The 19,742-nt window shown below is 43.9% G+C and overlaps 1 protein-coding gene across 1 annotated transcript in view; it reads right to left on the bottom strand.

Annotated features, from left to right (window-relative positions):
* Nucleotides 1-19,742, bottom strand: part of GRIN3A (glutamate ionotropic receptor NMDA type subunit 3A) — a 96,740-nt gene that overhangs the window by 41,095 nt on the left and 35,903 nt on the right. Inside the window, 3 exon segments of the mRNA XM_033173616.1 lie at nucleotides 2,174-3,221; nucleotides 6,552-6,585; nucleotides 6,588-7,155. Of these exon segments, the coding sequence (XP_033029507.1) occupies nucleotides 2,174-3,221; nucleotides 6,552-6,585; nucleotides 6,588-7,155 (1,650 nt within the window).

Consider the following 19,742-nt stretch of genomic DNA (forward strand, 5'->3'; position numbering starts at 1 on the left):
CACCCCTGTTTTAACTGGGCCCACAACATAAACAGGGAGAATAAAGGAGAATAAATGTAAGGAGTGCATTTCTTCTATGTTTTCCCTTCACCTAATGAATAGATTCCACCCACTGCAGAAGCTAATTGTGCACAAAGGAAAGAGGAAGGATTTGTCATAGCCAATCAAGGAGAGGGCAATAGTCACCCAGAGGCTTTCCAGTTAATTAAACACTTGGGGGGAGGGAGGGAGGGAGAGAAAGCCAATTAATTTGATAGGAACTGGTCTGGACTTCCCTTGCAAGTAGCTGCTGTTTTATCACTACATTTGCCAAGCCTCTGACCAATATTAATATTGTAAGCCACCCCACCGCTGTTCTCTTCAGCTAGAACAAAGAAACCCTGTTCTAGATTCTCGTCTGGGCTAGAAACGGAAGGAAGAAAGAAGCAGCAGACATTGTGGGATGACACGCACAGAAGTAATTTCAAAGCGATCTAAGAACTGAGATGGCTTTTCTCCTAAAGAAAGAGAAATGCATGCATATTTCCAAACCGATGGGAAGAGGGCAGAGCCAACTCTTGTTAACTGCAGTATCTCAAAACCAGAGGATGCTTGAAATTCATCCATGAATTAAAGTATTACAATGGACACTACATGAAAACCCTAGTCCTGTGCATGCCCAGAAGAAAATAGCAAGACACACTTGCAAGTAAGTGTGTTTATTATTATTATTATTATTAATAATTGAATTTTCCTACTGCCCTATATCCGCAGGTCTCAGGACGGTTCACTGGATGCAGGATTTCACTTGAACGTAGACAGAAATTTCAGTTGAAACCTTCCTTCTTGAAACAAAACTGAGCCAGCTTGTCGAAACATTTTCCAGCATTATTTTGCTAACCTTCACTGTCACTTAATTTCAAAAGCAATCCTGCATTTATTTCTTTAACTCCATCGCACACATCCTCAGATCTTCCCATTCATATTCTTTTTGCACACAAGAAGATCCTTGTTGTAAGAGAGAAGAGACCCATCTTGTCTAGCAGCCTGTTCTCACGGTGGACAGTCAGATCCCCGACAGAAGCGGGAGCAGAGCAGAGCGCAACTGCCCTTTTGCCTCTCTTGTGATTCCCAACAATTGGTAGTCAGAGGCATAAAATATTTTAAATTAAGACTCGCTAGTACAATCCACACTGATGAAACCAACTGGAACCTACTTGGTTCTCATTTAAAAAGCTGCTAATGCAAGAGAAGAAGAAAAAAGAAATCTAGATCGTTGCCCTCTAGCAAATGAAACCATGTACACACACACATACACACACACACACACACAACCTTTGTGAGGACTATCCAAAATGTCATAAAATAACCTTTCTATTTCTCCAGAACTCATCACCAGGCCAGATGTTAAGCAAAGTAAGGGGGTGAATGGGTCTCTTATGCTCTATACTCACTACCTCAGGTTTGAGAAACCCATGACCCTCCCTATATAGTTGTACTCCAGTTCCCAGCAGCCAGCATGACCAATGGTCAAGGATGATGGGAGCTGTAGTCCAGCAGAAGTTTTCCCACTCCTCTGCAATGTGTTATGAATGGGGGTGCACATTTCCACTTGCACTGCAAGGTACATAGGAATGTGTAGGGTGTCCAGGTCCCGTGTCAATTGTGGCCCATGATTATGTTCAGTCAAGGCTACTGCTAGTGCATGTATTGCATACATAGTTTTTCATCACTTGATGACTCAACCATTGCAGTCTCACCGCTGAATGTACAACGAGCGCTTAATTTGAAAGCAGGGCATTGGAGTTGACATGCGGCACAAAATCTTGTCCGTGATGATTGATCCGTGATGGCTCATTCATACATAGAATCACAGAACTATAGAATTGGAAGGGATCCCGAGGGTCACTGACCCCCTGCGATGCAGGAATCTTTTGCCTAACTTGGGGCTCGAACCCACAACTCTGAAATTAAGAGTCTCACGCTCTACCGCTTCTTGCTGCAGTCATCAAGTGATGAACAGTATGTCTGAACCAGCCCGCTCAAAGCCCTTACAATGGGCAAACATGAAATACAGTTCTAAATTTGACACTGCGGCATAACGAAAGAATTTGCACAAACAGCATTAGGGAAGGCTGTTCTTATAATGGAAAGAACCAAAAGCTGAATATATAAATAAACATCTGGTCCTTACTTTTGGATCGTGTATTCCAGACAGTTCTTCATAGATTTTCTCTCCCACCATGACAGCAGCCAGATTAGCTGTGTACGTCGACAGACAAAATAAACAAAAAATGGCCCAGAGGTTCATGAGAAACCTTCCAGTCCAGCACTTGGGGGGTTTGATGGCAGCTGTTCTACCAAACAAGATGGCGTAACAGACGTTCAAGGCAGAGGAGAAGGAGAAAACTTTGTCCCTGTTTCTTCCCTTGGGGGTCATCCCAAAGGGGCTTTTCCATTCATAAAGGGTGAGGAAGATTGCAGTGATGTGCAGCGCCACAAAAATCCCCAACCACATGGTCCAGTGGAGCGGCCACATAAAAGCTCCAATAGGAGCCGCAGTGTCTTTGGTTCTCACCAGAATGCCCAAGCTGGTGGAAAAGAATGGGCTGGTGAAATCAATCACTTGGCTACGGGCTGTGTTGATGCTGAACGATGTCACAGCCATGTGGGCGGTCCCAGCCAGGAGGTCGCCTACAAGCCCTGTCCACTGACCGTTCTTCAGAGCCCCATATTTCCCATCACCGACAATGTACAGGTCGAAATCAAAGTTCATATCCTCTGCTAATTTTTCCAGCAAATCTATAGTGTAGCCATAGCAGCATTTCTTCAGCTCTGTGGGCACAGTGTCATTGCCCCCTTGGAGGCTTTCAAAGAGGGCATCCAGCACCGCTGAATCATTGGTCAAGGGGTCCAAGCAGAGCTGTCCCGCTGGGCACAGCCCTTCATCATCCACAGCCCTTGTGAAGACGAAGGGGTGCTCAATGAGGGTCACCACCCTCAGGTGTAGCCGGGTGGGATGCTGGTTGTGATTCTTGTGCCTCTGGGCCTGCTCTGGCCAGATCCCATAATCCATTATGATCTTTCCTTCTTGCCAGCTCCCCAAACGAGTCCACATCGGGTTCCCTACCGGATCGTGCTGCAGATTCCAAATGAAGAAGTTGTTTTCCGAACTGATGATGGAGGAACCTTTCACCTTAATGTGGCCACTGAGCCCATGAAAGGTGGTATTGGCTAAAAACCTATGGGGCAAATGCAAGATGTTACAAAGAGAGAATCAAAACAAAAGATCTCCCACAGCAGAAATTTGCTTTGCCCTTTCATTCCTATGCTTTTTCTTCAAAAGAGCCTAAAATTGTAATCCAAATGCTATCTACTCAGAAGCCCCCCTGAATGCAATGGTAAATGGATTAGGACTGAGGTTTAAGGCCAAATTAAGATTTTTCTCTGGGATGATCCTTTCCCCATGATGGAAGAGTGGGGATGCAGTATGTGTGGTTTTGAGCCTCAAAAAAAGAAGGCGAGACGTCAGGGTTATTTAATCATAGGAGCATCTGTGTGGAACACCTGCATCATATATTGCATTATGGATCTGATAGAATGTTGAGGGCATATCTGCACACTCTATTACCCAGCAGCGGAGGAAGCTTCTCCAGCACCTGGGGCGGCATGTCCAGGGGCAGGGCGAACTGCTCATAGAGAGGGACTGGACAGGGCACGCAGCACCCATTCATGCCCCCTGGTTTGTTTGCTTGCCTGCCTCCTTCCCATCCTCTCCCCAGCCTGCCTGCCTGCCTGCCTCCTTCAGCTGGGAGCGCAGGGCAATGGTGTGCCATCCGCCTGCGACTCTACCCCAATTCCCGAGTTGTCAAAATGAAGGGGGAAGGGCACCGGCAAAGTGGTGCAGCTCCCCCCTTCCCCCGACGGCTTGGAATTCTACCCCGAGCCATAGGGGGAAGGAGGAGCTGTGTCGCTTTGCCAGCGGCCTCCCCCCTTTGTTTTGACAGCTCAGGAGGCTTGGGAGCCGCGGGCGGGGGGAACGCTGAATGCCACCCCCCTCAGGATGACACCTGGGGCGAACCGCCCTCACCACACCCCCTTTCTCCACTACTGCCTTTACCATGGGAGAAAGATATTTGGCCTGGGCAGAAATATATGAGATTTGTCTAAGGCAATGATTAAGGCCTCGCTGGGGTGAAGTGAATGATAACTGCAATAAAGGACTACAGCTTAGGCCTACTACATCTCACTGAGTAGTGTGCTAGTATGTTGTCATCTTCACACTTTACATTTTTAGGTGGACACTTATTTTATTTTATTTTTTAAAAAAGCTTAGTTGTGTGCCTAAAATGTAATGCGTGCAGCCAGTAGCGCATAAACACAAAGGCACTGCATTCTGGTCCTTTTCATGAAGATTTTGAAACACTGGTGCTTCTCTCCCAAAGAGTCACAGTAGTCAACATTTGCTGATGGGTTAATTCAATTATTCTGCATTCATTAGTCTGATGACTTGGTCATTCTGTCTTTATCTCGCAAAGTTTAGTACAGAATGAGAAAATGAGTATGGGCAGCAAGTCAAATCACACAGTGCTTTAATTACCTAAATAGCATAGTTAAAACACCATAATTTACAGATGAGATGGGCCTTTCAAGTCCTAATGCTTTTTACCCTGTTACAAGGGTGATCAGCAGAAATTCTCTCATCACGAAGCTTCTAATGCATGTGCTCCACTGCAAAAGCGCAGCCGCAAATTTATAAGAGAACTGTTGAGAGACCCCAGTTTTTAAACTACAGAGATTGTTCTCCTGTACTAGTAAAGAGTGTGGGTTCCATCTGCAAAGTAGAATGCAATAGCTTTTAAAAATAATTAGCTTTTAGATCAGGCTTCCTCAACCTAGGCCCTCCAGATGTTTTGAGACTACAATTCCCATCATCCCTGACCACTGGTCCTGCTAGCTAGGGATCATGGGAGTTGTAGGCCAAAAACATCTGGAGGGCCGAGATGTTTTAGATACTTACAATGACCATAAATTCCATAAACAAGGAAAAATACAATAATAAAATAGTAGAATTGGAAGGGACCCCAAGGATCATCCTGCAATACAGGAATAAGGATACTGTCGTAAATCAGGTATGTGGAATCCTTGGCCCTCCACATGTTTGGCCATCCATTTTCCATTTTCCCTGGCCATTGGCCATGCTAGCCAGGGAAAAGAGACTTGAAGTCCAACAGCATCTGGGGGCAGGGCACAGTCTTCCTGCTGCTGTCCTAAAGTTACCCCATATAATCTATTATTACTGTTCTACAGTCTTCCTGAAAAAAACCCAAACAGCATCTCAATTTAGTTCCTATGACTGAGCATACCACGTTGATTAATCATAGGCGGTAAATGGAGTCATCCCCCCCCCCACTCTTCCAGGATGACTTAATAAGCCCAACAAAGGTGACTGTGCTTTTCAAAAAATCACCAGGTCAAGGGGAAGGTCAGTTTCAAACACTACTATTTTGAGGGTCATCACCTGCCACCATATTTTTCCAAACCAGTACAAGTTCTATTCTAAAAGCAAGGTGTACACCTTTAAATGGAAGCTGTCACATCACAGAATTTAAAAGTCAACTAAAAAAAAAAAAAAAAAAACTTAGGTGGGGCAAATCATCTGGCTAAGTGTCATAGTCAAATGGCTTAATTGCCACAGCAACATTATGGTCCAAAAGTCTCGCTTGTATTTGAGAAAGCCAGACTTGTGAGAGCGGAGATGTTTTGTTACTTTATATAACCATTTGGAAAGCTTCCCTATAACAGGTGAGAACAGGCTAGCTCTTGGTTCTGTGTGGCCATGAGTCAACATCAAGTGGAGATCACTGGAAATGTTGACATTCCCTTGACACCATCAGGGTTGCATCATGCCAGCTGTCACATTATTTCTGCTCCTGATAAGGAGAGTTCCCACATCAGCACTGGCATTTCTGGAAAGGAAGTGATGATGTGATGGCCATAGTCATTTCCACCAGACTCTCCATGATGTCATTATTGTGTGTTCTGTCTAGTACTCCACTGAGGTCAACATGAAAATCCAAGTGAAATTATTATACAGTCAACCATAAAAAAATAATAGCCTACAGAGCACATGAAATAAAAAGAAGAAGCTGTTTCACTGGAAATAAGGGCCAGATTGGATGGTTGGCAGAAGACCCAGGAATCCACCGAACAGCTGCAAAGTGAGTGGGGATGTGAGTTATTGTGGAGAAGTTGCAGTTGGGTTAACAGTGCTTTAACTCCCCCTCCCCGATACTTTCCCCCTACACTTCAACCCCCAGCTCAGGTTCCCAGGCCCAAGTTTCCTGAGGCTGAGAGAAAACTAGCTGGAGAGGTAGAGCTCCAGGGAAAACCAGGAGGCAGGGGCAGGGTTAAGCCCCTCATCCTTGCCCTCCTGCTTCTGTTCTCTAAGTCCCACCCTACTCAGTACCATTTGGACCTTTAGACAAGTCCTTGTTGAACCCTTAAATATGGAGTGTCAGCATCAGACATTCACAGTGCTTGAAAGGAAATTAATTGAGAGATAATCTTACTTTGATAAATACTGGCCTGAAGTGAGATTTTTTTCTCAGTGTTCAAGCAATTGGTTGTACTTGGAATAAGCGCCAGTTCCGGTTGGATCATTGTAGCAGAAGCAACAGCTCTAGCTACAAGCTCCATTGCATCCTGTATGTAGTCTTCAAAAAAAGACTGTGTTGTTTTCCCATGAGCTATGAGACCCAATGGCAAGCCTTCTGTCCTCAGCTCTTCCACGTTGTGCGAATCTCCAAGAATCCAGTGGAGATCAGGAGGCATCACCCCAAATTGGGTGGTAATTTCAAAAATCCTCCTTGTGCTTTCCATGTCGCAGCCAAACATCACCACCGTTGACGTTGTGTCCTTAATGTTCTCCAGATGAACTTGCAAGTAAGTCAAGAGGTTGCTGGTTGAAGTGAGGTTCCCTGTGATATTTATAATGGATCCCAAATGAAACTTGGAGCTCTGCTGTGTGAGGAAGAGAAAATCTGTGATGTTCCACTCTTCCTGGCACACCATCAAGCTAAAGTTATACCAGTTGTTCAAGGCCAAGATGGAAAAAGTGACATCAGCGTCAAAACTTAATGAGCGTTCTAAGCTCAACTGCAGGTGAAGGGGATTCTGTAAGATAAGGAAAAATATTGGTTAGGGAAAGCCTTGACCACAAATATATTATACTTGGAAGGGGATATTTTGTGGGGTGGGGAAGCAAATATATGCAAAACTCTGTTGCTTGAATAAAGCCATAAATCATAGAATCCTTTAAAATTATCTAATTCACCTTGGTGTTTCAATTTTTATTGACCTTGTAGCATATGTTCAATTTACATCTGCAATCAAGTATCCCGTTCCTAGCTGCTATTTGAAATAGTTCATCCCCTAAGAAAACTCCCACAGAATGAAAATCCATCCTACATATGCTTGCTTGGCTCTGGAGTCCTAGCTTCCAAAATGAGGCAAACCTATCTTCTCATGTTTTGACCGTTATTTAAAACTTTCCATGTCCAGCCTTTCCTAGCTTTTCAGGAAGTCTCACAGGCTATGTGCCGATCAAATTCAAGTTTTCTATCTACTGTAGCTTAACTATTTTGGGGTACTCTTTATATTTCTCATTTTGAGGGAGAGATGCAGAAATGTCCTATTTCCAGATTTATTTTTTTAAAAAGCACACAGTTAGGATGCACCAAATTCAAGGCTTTATATGGTGTGGAGGTATCCAAATAATTTTGGTCGATGTAAGTGAGCGACTAACATGCGTCATTATATATATGCCATTTTGTAAAAGGTAAAGGACCCCTGGACAGTTGAGTCCAGTCAAAGGTGACTATGAGGTTGTGGCACACATCTCGCTTTCAGGCCGAGAGAGCTGGCGTTTGTCCACAGACAGCTTTCCAGGTCATGTGGCCAGCATGACTAAACAGCTTCTGGCACAACGGGACACCGTGATGGAAACCAGAGTGCATGGAAATGCCATATAACTTCCCACCACAGCGGTACCTATTTATCTACTTGCACTTGGAGGCTTTCAAACTGCTAGGTTGGCAGGCGCTGGGGCAGAGCAACAGGAGCTCACCCTGTCACGGGGATTCAAACCGCTGACCTTCTGATTGCCAGGCCCAAGAGGCTCAGTGGTTTAGACCACAGTGCCACCCACATCCCTATCCATTTTGTATAACATGTTGATCACTAGAATCATGCAGCTTGGAAGCACCAAAAGGCTACCGAACGTAATCTCCCATTTCAATGCAAGACCAGCCACACACTAAGCTCCAAATATCAAGAGGTGCAGCCTAGGTTACAAGGTTTTACAAGTCAAAGTAAGTAAACAGAAGCAAGACATACTCCATACATTTTGTTTTGCCCAGTGCTTGTGGCCTTTCCATTTTCAAAACACCAGAAATAGGTACCGGTATACGGATTTGCAGTGTGGAAATCACATAAGAAAGCTCATTAACAAGGGAAAGGTTTGCAGCATGTTAATCCACAGTGAGATGAATATGCAGCAGCAAGAACAGATTTGTAATGAGCCAATGATGTAATTCCCAAAAGTGTGATAAGAAAAGCTCCAGTTCAGGATATTTAGTCTCCCCCCTCCCCTACTTCTCCTTTAAGTATCCAAAACCTCTTTCACAGACCAACTAATTAAATGGATAAGAGCAACACAATCAATATGCATCTTGTAATAGCAATAATTTACTTGGACTGTAGAATGAATAAAATGTGCTGATGGCTTTGAATTGCACAAATCCAGCAGCCACTGAAGAGGGCATGGCATACTCTCCAATGGTACTATTTCATAACTAGTTCAGTAATGTTCTCTCTCTATGCATAAAGTGGGTGGTGTGCACATGGGTTAATACTTTATATTTTACTTAGGATGCTTCCACACCAGAGTTTATCGTTGATTCTGCTCAGGCATGGAAGTTTTGTGCAGCACCCCCACACTATCATCGTCTTCAAAACCTCGTCCCATATTATTTTCCTAGTTTAATCTGGATTTACCATAGAAAACCCAGCACGTAAATAAAAATGCAGAAACAGTAAATGCAGATTGAAAGGGGGAGGTGGCAGGAGGAGAAATATGGGATGACATTTTGAAGAACACAATATCATGTGGTTCCTGCAAAAATCTCACAAGCATCAACAGTGCCAAGTCCACAATAAACCACAGTTTGGAAGTGCCTTTAGTAATCTAGAATACAGGTGAAACTCGAAAAATTAGAATATTATGGAAAGGTTCATTTCTTTCAGTAATTCAACTTAAAAGGTAAAACCAATATATGAGATAGACTCATGACGTGCAAAGCGAGATATGTCAAGCCTTTATTTGTTATAATTGTGATGATTATGGCGTACAGCTGATGAGAACCCCAAATTAACAATTTCAACTTTGGGGTTTTCATCAGCTGTATGCCATAATCATCACAATTATAACAAACAAAGGCTTGACATATCTCGCTTTGCATGTCATGAGTCTATCTCATATATTAAACTCCTGTAGCTAATGAAAACAATTGCTTACATAAATGGATTTTGCCATGATATTCTAATTTTTCGAGTTTCACCTGTATAGCAGCAAAACTCTTACAAAACAACAAACATGCAAAGAACCCATTGCATATTAGCAATGGGCTTCAGCCTTACAAATTTTGCTCTTGCTGATCCCAGGGTGAGATTTTAAACATCTTTACTAAAACATGGCTTCTCTGCTAAAATCATGAATGGCACCTCTCTCCTTCCACTGTGTCTCTGTGTTGCAAACATCCTCATTTACACATATACACAGAGGCAGTTACTCAGGTCTTAGTTCTCCTGTTGAGTGACAGACCTAAAACTTGTGATGCATTCACAAGATTTAGTCACAAGACACCTTACCACACCCAGTGGAAAATGACTTGCTCTGTCCCTCTAACCAACACACACACACACACACACACACACACACAAATCAACTCTTATAATACACTTAAACACAACATTGTTATGTACATGAAATTTATAACTTCAGCACTGGGGACATGGCCCAGATGCATCAGCCGATCTCTAAATTTGCCTCACTGTGCTGTGATGCTGAGCCTGGGTCCTATATATAGAGATCTAGAAAGGCTGTATGCCATCTTAAGATAAGGGACCATTACAGGCAGGAAGTGAGAACCACAAGAGGAACAGCAAGCTGCAACTAGGATAGGTGACACTGTTTATGCTTGTTCAACAATATTGTGGCAGTTTTTGAAATCACATACCAAAGTGGTATCTCAGGGCTTAAAAGGTATGGTGTGAATGTGGCCTAGGACTGAGGAGACCTGGGTTTGAATCCCACCTGGTCATGAAGCTGACTACATGATGTTGGGCCAGTCTCTCGGCTGAAACTCCCTTACTGGGCTATTGTGCAAGAGAGAAATGGCCGTTGTACATTGCTCTGAGCTCATTGGGGGAAGGGAATGGTTTTTTTGTTTTGTTTTGTTTTGTTCCCTCAAGGCATAAGCTGAATCATATGAAGATGATCCCATTTAGTTCTTTCAGCCACTTTACAAAATGCATATTGGAGCACAGTTCCAATATTCTGTTTATGTGCTTGGGGATCTGGCTCATGAAACGTAAGCCTGCTGCAACTTCAGTTTTGGCCCACAAGTCTCTGGAGTTCTTCCACTTATATTAATAGGCGTTGGATCAAACTCATTACTCTGATTTACTGATCATGTTAAGCCTGCATAATGTATAGTGCTATTTAGTTTCTTAGATGGGAGTACTTCTAGAACTTATTCGTTCCTTTTTTTGGATGGCTTCAGGTTTCTCATCTTGTAGTCACACCACTGTAGTAAGAACTGTTATTTCATTTAACAAGCAAAGGCTTGTAGCTGTACCTTGGTCAGCGACATCCTTGTGCAGGAATGAGTCCCACAATTATATTGTCTCCACGTGATGCAGCATGAGCTATCTTCAGTTGTAAAACTTAATTATTTTTATACCTTTAAGCTGCTGTAATCTCCCCCGGGACCTTATGCCAGAGGGTGGGCAAGGAATTGAACAACAGCAAATTCTTTTCCACCCCACTATTTAATTCAGAAGGAGCCATGTTGAAATTGCCCAAACTATTTGATCCAAACCACCCACATATTACCTCTCTCTTTTGGGAAAAAAAGATTCCTCTCTAGGATGTGTGGAATTTTCTGGCTTATTTAGACAGAATTTTCCATTGTCTCTCCCTCTGTATCCTTCATAGTGTTCAATATTCATGTGGCATGGCTCAGATACCTGTGTAGTTTCAGCCAGAAGATGTGTTTCTCTACTTGCATAAACAATAGTCTGTGCATCTGGCCACTGGCATTGCAAATTTCAGTGCCAGCTGTGCCCTACGGTACCTAGTACCAGTGTAAAGGCTCTAGTTATCTCCTGCTTGGACTACTGCAATGCGCTCTACATGGGGCTACCTTTGAAGGTGATTCGGAAACTGCAATTAATCCAGAATGCAGCAGCTAGACTTGTGACTGGGAGTGGCCACCGACACCATATAACACCAGTCCTGAAAGACCTACATTGGCTCCCAGTATGTTTCTGAGCACAATTAAAATTGTTGGTGCTGACCTTGGAAGCCCTAAATGGCCTCGCCCCAGTATACGTGAAGGAGCGTCTCCACCCCCATCGTTCAGCCTGGACACTGAGGTCCACTGCCGAGGGCCTTCTGGTGGTTCCCTCAATGTGAGAAGTGAGGTTACAGGGAACCGGGCAAAGGGCCTTCTCGGTAGTGGCACCCGCCCTGTGGAACGTCCTCCCTTCAGATGTCAAGGAAATAAAAAACTATCTGACTTTTAGAAGACATCTGAAGGCAGTCCTGTTTAGGGAAGTTTTTAATGTTTGATATTTTATTGTGTTTTTAATATTCTGTAGGGAGCTGCCCAGAGTGGCTGAGGAAACCCAGCCAGATTGGGAGTGGGGGGTGGGATAAAACAACAACAACAACAACAACAACAACAACAACAACAACAATAGTTAACTGTATGGCTTTTACCCCACATTTGCAGGAAAGACACACATTTTCACTATACCCATTGAACTGACAAGGAGTCTTCACCTTACCCCACTCAAGACTTCTACCTCACTGAAACCGCAAGATGCAGAAATGTCATGTCAATTGGGAAATGGACATTGCAGTGGGGGGTTGGTGCCATAGCTGTCAACTTTTCCCTTTTCTTGCGAGGAATCCTATTCATAGAATCATAGAATCATAGAGTTGGAAGAGACCACAAGGGCCATCCAGTCCAACCCCCTGTCAAGCAGGAAACACCATCGAAGCATTCCTGACAGATGGCTGTCAAGCCTCTGCTTAAAGACCTCCAAAGAAGGAGACTCCACCACACTCCTTGGCAGCAAATTCCACTGTTGAACAGCTCTTACTGTCAGGAAGTTCTCCCTAATGTGTATAACCAGAGCCAATGACAAGCAAAGCCACCTAAGGCCAGTTTTGCCCCCATCTTTCTCCTGCAGAGTAGTACAAGGCCAACACTGAAACTAAGGAGGAGCCAGAAGAGTAGAGCCACAACAGACTGGCATGAAGGTGCCAAAGGAAAGTGGAAATAAATAATTGAACTCATGCACACATTTATAAGCAATCATTTATGTGAGAGGAAATATTTGTAAAACTTTGAGTCTCTGAAATGACAGCTGTAAGCATGATTCTATTTTCTTACTATACAGGGGCATTTTTCTTGCGATTTTCCATAGCGTCCCCCCTTTTTTTGTTATAACAATTTTATTTCTGACTTATTTGTAGTGCCCCACCCCCCGTGCGCAGATCCACCCTGGGACTAAAATTCAAGAGTTCTCATCAGATGTAGAGTCTTGTCCCAGATTCAGTCAAAGCATACCTTCTCACTTCACATGCATTAAAAAAAAAAACCTCTTTGAAGTCGCAGGGTTTTCCTCACTTACCCCTGCTGACAGACACACACCATCTCTAAAATAAGAAAGCAGCAAAGAAACACATTGCCTAAGGGATCATGGCCCAATGCAGACAAATGTTGTATGGATGAACAGCAGCAAGGAGGGGAAGAATGGATCAGCAAGATCCATTCCCACCTGTCTGTTTTTTGGAGCTGCTCCATACATACACACACCTGTATGTAAGCTGAATATGAAACCATGTTTCTCTGTGTATTTAACAAGCTAGATTTCGAAATCAACTTCTGAAACGTTCACGGAGGGAGCTTCAGAAATGGAAGCTAATTCAGACAGTCTTAAAGATGCCTTGCTCCTTGCAGCAAAAGCAACTTGGCAACCAGCCAAGCACCACAGATATGCAGACATCCAACTATTGATTTTTTTTTTATAAAAAAGCAGCAAAATGTTAATCACCCTCTCTTTTGATTAATTTAAAGGTTCTCTGAATTTTGTCTTTGGACCAGATTGTGGACCACAGCCTGCAGGGTTGCTGAGCATTTTGAAAGGCTACACACCAGCACCCCAACTTAGCACGCATGAATATTTTAAGCTTTTTGTACAAGGTCAGAGAGGCTCTAAAAAGAAACAAAAAAAAAGCAAAATTATGAACAGTCAGCCATTTTAGGAGAGAACGATCTATTATTTATTCACGTTTCTGGTTACAAATGAGGATAAATACTGCAGCTCCAGAAACTTGCAAGTGCTCTCCATTAAAGGGCATTTAAAGGGAGCAGAAAAATTGGAATCTAGTACAGGCTATTTTAAGTTATGAAAATTAGATCAATGAACAGTGGTGCTCCATCGAAGCATGGCATGATGTCGAAGCTAAATGGGAATACTATACAAAGGGGCTTTCAAATTATTTATACTGCAGCCTGTTTTCTACTGCCTGTGTTTCTGAAGCCACACTACAGAATACAGATCCTCAGCAAACATGATGTCTAACTATAGTTTGTTTTCCTTACCAACCACCATTAAGCCTAGTATCCGAATACCTAAAGCACAATTAATGACTGGCCAGAAGCCACAAAACAGGATTAAATACAATAGTAGGAAATGGTTCCTGCTAACCCAGGCTAACCTCAGATATGCTGATGACACAACCTTGATGGCAGAAAGTGAGGAGGAATTAAAGAACCTTTTAATGAGGGTGAAAGAGGAGAGTGCAAAATATGGCCTGAAGCTCAACATAAAAAAAAAAACCTAAGATCATGGCCACTGGTCCCATCACCTCCTGGCAAATAGAAGGGGAAGAAATGGAGGCAGTGAGGGATTTTACTTTCTTGGGTTCCATGATCACTGCAGACAGTGACAGCAGTGAAGAAGCCTGCTTCTTGGGAGAAAAGCAATGACAAACCTAGACAGGATCTTAAAAAGCAGAGCCATCACCTTGCCGACAAAGGTCCGTACAGTTAAAGCTATGGTTTTCCCAGTAGTAATGTATGGAAGTGAGAGCTGGACCATAAAGAAGGCTGATTGCTGAAGAATTGATGCTTTTGAATTATGGTGCTGGAGGAGACTCTTGAGAGTCCCATGAACTGCAAGAAGATCAAACCTATCCATTCTGAAGGAAATCAGCCCTGAGTGCTCACTGGAAGGACAGATCCTGAAGCTGAGGCTCCAATACTTTGGCCACCTCATGAGAAGAGAAGACTCCCTGGAAAATAACCTGATGTTGGGAAAGATGGAGGGCACAAGGAGAAAGGGACGACGGAGGACGAGATGGTTGGACAGTGTTCTTGAAGCTACCAACATGAGTCTGACCAAACTGCGGGAGGCAATGGAAGAGAGGAGTGCCTGGCGTGCTCTGTTCCATGGGGTCATGAAGAGTCGGACACGACTAAACGACTAAACAACAACAACAACCCAGGCTAATCTCTACAACTGTACCAAGCAAACCATAATGAAAGCATCTTTCTACTTGGATACTGGAAGACACATCAGACTATAAGTGTGGATTATCAAATATTGTAATCCATCAATATCATGGTCAATAAATAAGCTGCTAGGCAGGTCTCACCTGTGTCCAAACAGAATCATAGGTGTGGTATGCTTAGGATTTTAACTAGGCCAAAGGCAACAAACTATGGTTACAATTAACAGTGGCTAATAATTGTTTACACTGGGCCTCACCCATATCCATATCACACACAATCTTGCTTTAAGTGCTTGGACTTTGCCGTCTGCAGGGGAAATCTTGAGATTCTGACAGAGGAGGAAGGGGAACTTGACAGGACGGTGTAGATAGTCAGGCTTACTACATTCTACTTTGTAGCTGGTCCAGAGCAAAGAGTGGAAATGAGCAGTTCTGAGTGGATAAGAACACACACAGAACAAGATAAAAAAACTGTTCTTATATGCAACAACTGCAGCAAGAATCTTATTAGACTGAAAGTGGAAACAGCATGAAGTACCAACAAAAGAAGAGTTGCAGATGAAAATTATGGACTTGGCAGAATTAGTGAAACTGATGGGAAGAATCCAGAACCAGCCAGATCAAGCATTCCAAAAATACTGGAACAAATTTTTATTATACTTGAAAGACAACTGTAAGCGATTAACATAATTAGCAGGGTTATCTGAAGATTTGTAAGATTAATTAGTTACCTATTCAGGTTGATTAATTTAATATCTTAAGTAATGATATAACAAGAATAGGAAAAGAAGTGAAATGCAATAATATAAAATTTTAATTTTGTGAACCATCAGTGGGAGGGAGGGAAGTCGTTTAGGCTCGATTGAGCCAAGAGATTTAATAAGAGGATACGATGTTACATATTGTGATTATATGTAAAACTAATAAAAATTATTATTATTATTTTTAAAAAAGAACACACACACAGGAGAGAACTGCAACCATTACAAAAATATGCATGAAAACTGAATCATTTGTATAGAGCCAGTCAAGTGATGCTGGTCAATTACTAGGAGGCGAATGGCAATTCAATACTCCTAACATCTTCATCTGTAAAATGAGATTAATAGCAACCTGTTTGTACCATTTTCAAGTAGAATACTACTGATTTTCCCCTGTAAGCATTGAACAACGAAGGTGGGCAAGTTATAAAATTGTCTGAGGATTCCTCTCCCACCCCACCCCCACCCCCATGACCCCTGTAGTGACTGCACAAGCTGCCAGTCCCTGCCAAATCTGAGGCATACCTGGACACTGACATGCAGCACAACCTTTTGACTGTTCACCATACACAGGAACATAAGAAGGTCTCTTATTCTTGGAGCCACAGCATAACACGGAACAAGACCCAAAATATGAGAAAGGTACTGCGTTGTACTCAGTGCATATAACGTAAGCTCTATCGGTAAAGACGCAGTGAAACAAAACAAAACAATATACACCAGAAAATATAAATCGGAAGATGCAACACAGCCCTCCACTGTCCCGAGAAAAACACCTTCATCCCGGTTTTATTTTGTTTTATTCTTCAATAGGTTTACAAAAAGAAAAGCAATCACCAATAAATCAATTTTAGAAATGGGTAAGATTAGATGCAGACGCACAAAGCATTCCCTCCCCCAAAGATCAAGACTCCACACCCCTTTCTTCCCAGTGTGGTGCCAGTGTGGTGTAGTGGTTAAGAGCGGTAGACTCGTAATCTGGGGAACTGGGTTCGCGTCTCCGCTCCTCCACATGCAGCTGCTGGGTGACCTTGGGCTAGTCACACTTCTCTGAAGTCTCTCAGCCCCACTCACCTCACAGAGTGTTTGTTGTGGGGGAGGAAGGGAAAGGAGAATGTTAGCCGCTTTGAGACTCCTTCGGGTAGTGATAAAGTGGGATATCAAATCCAAACTCCACCCAGGGCAGTCCTGTTCTCGGCCTGCCCCTCAGAGCTGGCACATCACACAGGGCTGGGCATCGCCAGCCACAGCCTCTCCTCTTCCTCACCTGCTCTCCAGCAGCTGCTATGGGCTGCCCAAGGGAGGAGGCTGGCAGCAGAAGCTATGGAGAGGCCATTGGATGCTCCCTCGCAGCCACCAAAGCTGCAGCCACTGTTGCTCGGGACAAGCATTGACTCATCTTCCTCCCTGAGCTCAGAAGTGGCTGGACTGGCAGGGGAAACAGGGACATTCCGGGATCAAATCAGAAACCGGGATGCCTTTCGTAATTCCAGGACTGTCCCTGGAAAATCCTGGGACACTGGGAAGGTATGTAACAATAATCTCTCAACAACAGCAAAAGAAAAGATTTCACATGCCTTTTCCAAGAGAGCCAAGACCAATGAACTGGTATGACTACCCTGACACACTGGTAGTATTGACATGCGGAATGTCACTGAGCTGCCCAATCATGAAACCAGATACTGCCAAGCTTCACTGGCCCTCATAATCTATCTGGGGCTTGCTGGGACTTGACTTGTGCCTACGGGGTAGGATGTGTGTCAGCTCAAGTCAACAGCATGCAACACAGGCAGCGCTCAGTTTTCTTGCAAGAAACGCAATTGTTTTCTGTGGTCGTAACAATGAAGTTCTACCTGTGTCTAATGCTGGGTGCATAAAAAAGCTTTAGCATTCTCTTTCTCTGGACCAATAGATGGCACTCTATATCCACTTTGCAAAAGAGCAACATCCAGCTCTTTATCCCTCTTCTAATTGCCAGGACACACCTTGCCAGGTCTCCCACACCTTGAGGCCCTTTGACATACTCTGTTTGATAACTAAGCAGCCCCACTGTCAAGGAAATCTCTGCAGAAAGACAACGGATTCATCACCGTTTTAGAACCTGAAATTCTTATTCTCTGGAGCTTTCCTGATTTCTTCATGTAATTGTGAGAATAGCCTTATGATTAAGAAGGATTGCTGGCGGGAAGAAAAGCTGGAAGACCAGTGCTTTATGTGGGCTGGGACAAAAGACCACTCGGAGCATGTAGTGAAGGCACTAAATGCCACGTGTCCCCACCGGCCGTCCACCTTCCTTTGCGCTCCTGTTTCTCTACCTAAGGGCCACTTCGCGTACGGTAAATGTGAAGAAACCTTGACTGCCCTGGAGAGCTCTTACACGCATTATTGGATTTAAAGAGGTTTACATTGCACACCTAAAGAAGGAATAGTGAAAATGTGTGGTTCCCATCTTCCTTGATGGGATGTGTGGCTCCCATCATCCTTTACTCCTGTCATGCTGGCTGGGGTTGATGGGAGCTGGAGTCCAAGAACATCTCAAGGGCTATAGGATCCCCAAGCCTGACCTAAAGTGTGGACACGTCTAGTGGGGAAGAGGAGCCAGTGTGGTGTAGTGGTTAAGAGCGGTAGACTTGTAATCTGGGGAACCGGGTTCGCGTCTTTGCTCCTCCACATGCAGCTGCTGGGTGACCTTGGGCTAGTCACACTTCTTTGAAGTCTCTCACCCCCACTCACCTCACAGAGTGTTTGTTGTGGGGGAGGAAGGGAAAGGAGAATGTTAGCCGCTTTGAGACTCCTTCGGGTAGTGAAAAGTGGGATATCAAATCCAAACTCTTCTTCTTCTTCATCATCAACTCAGCAAGAGAGGGAGACACCCATGACTCTTCACCAGCTTGACTCCTCTTGGCCTCTTGGCCTCCCTCCCCTCCCCTCAAGGAAACAACCCACAACTCAGGCCGAAACTCTTCCTAGATGGTCTTGCCCAGATGACACAGTTGCAAGGAATGAAGGCCCTCCCTTCCCACCTCTCTCTAAGCCTCCTCCTTCCTCGGGTTTTCCCCATGCAGTTTCAAACTGCATCTGCACAAAACTAATCTCTGTTCTGCTGTTTTCAATTCTCTCAGAGACTTGGGTGGGGGAGAGGAGCTGGTTGCAGCAGCAGGAGGAGACTCCCTGGATTCTTCAGCAACCTCTTGACCCCCCTAATTTCCAGTCACCTCTTGACCCCCCCCCCACAATCTCCAGCCTCTGCTTCAGCCTCAGAGTCTGACCTTCAGTCTGCCACAGACTCTTCCTGCTCACTAAACACTGTTGCCCCTTCAGCTTCTGACACCTCCTCCCCTCAGTCTTCTCCTTCTGACCACTCATCATTGTCCCACCACCAGTCCCCGGGCTCTGAGCCGTCTTCCCTCAGGGGTTCCCAAGGTAAGATACTTTGGTTATAATAACAGGCTACATCCAACTAAATCCTACTTGGTGCAGACCCTTTGAAATTCATGCTTGGATTTTTAATTCATTTTAGTGAGTCTACTCTGAGTAGGACTAGCATTGGAGGCAACCCTGTGTGGGTGTAAATCTACATAGCAGGAGGGCGGGCAAACGAGGGCTGAGAGCAAATGTTAAAAGGATGGTATAGCTTCATATTCCTGCATCGCAGGGGGTTGGACTAGATGATCCTCATAAGGGCCCCTTCCAACTCTAAAATACTATAGACGAAAGGGGGCCCTGCCCTGCCTTGCTTCTCTCCCCCCGGCTCCATAAAGGAGTGCTTCTGCTGCTGCTGGACAGAGAGGGCTCTGTTTATTTTTATTTTTATTTTATTTTTTTGTTTTTCAAATTGCTTTTATCTTTTTTATCTATGTCATTTTAAAATGTGGTTGATATTAATGCTGTATTCTTAGGTTTAGATTTTATGAATTATGTGGAAATTGTTTTCCACCTGGTTGTGTATTTTCTGATGTGTTTTATTTATTGTTTATGACTTTTGTTATGTTGGTTATTTATTATGTAAATCTTGTCATGCTGTAAGCCGCCTTGAGCATTGTTTTAACTCTGGAAAGGCGGCATGCAAATAAAATGATGATGATGATGATGAAGAAGAAGAATTCGCTCCCCAAAGGTGTCTTTCCACGTGA

Source organism: Lacerta agilis, chromosome 16 (genome assembly GCF_009819535.1).
Source record: "Lacerta agilis isolate rLacAgi1 chromosome 16, rLacAgi1.pri, whole genome shotgun sequence".
In the NCBI taxonomy this organism is placed as follows: domain Eukaryota; kingdom Metazoa; phylum Chordata; class Lepidosauria; order Squamata; family Lacertidae; genus Lacerta; species Lacerta agilis.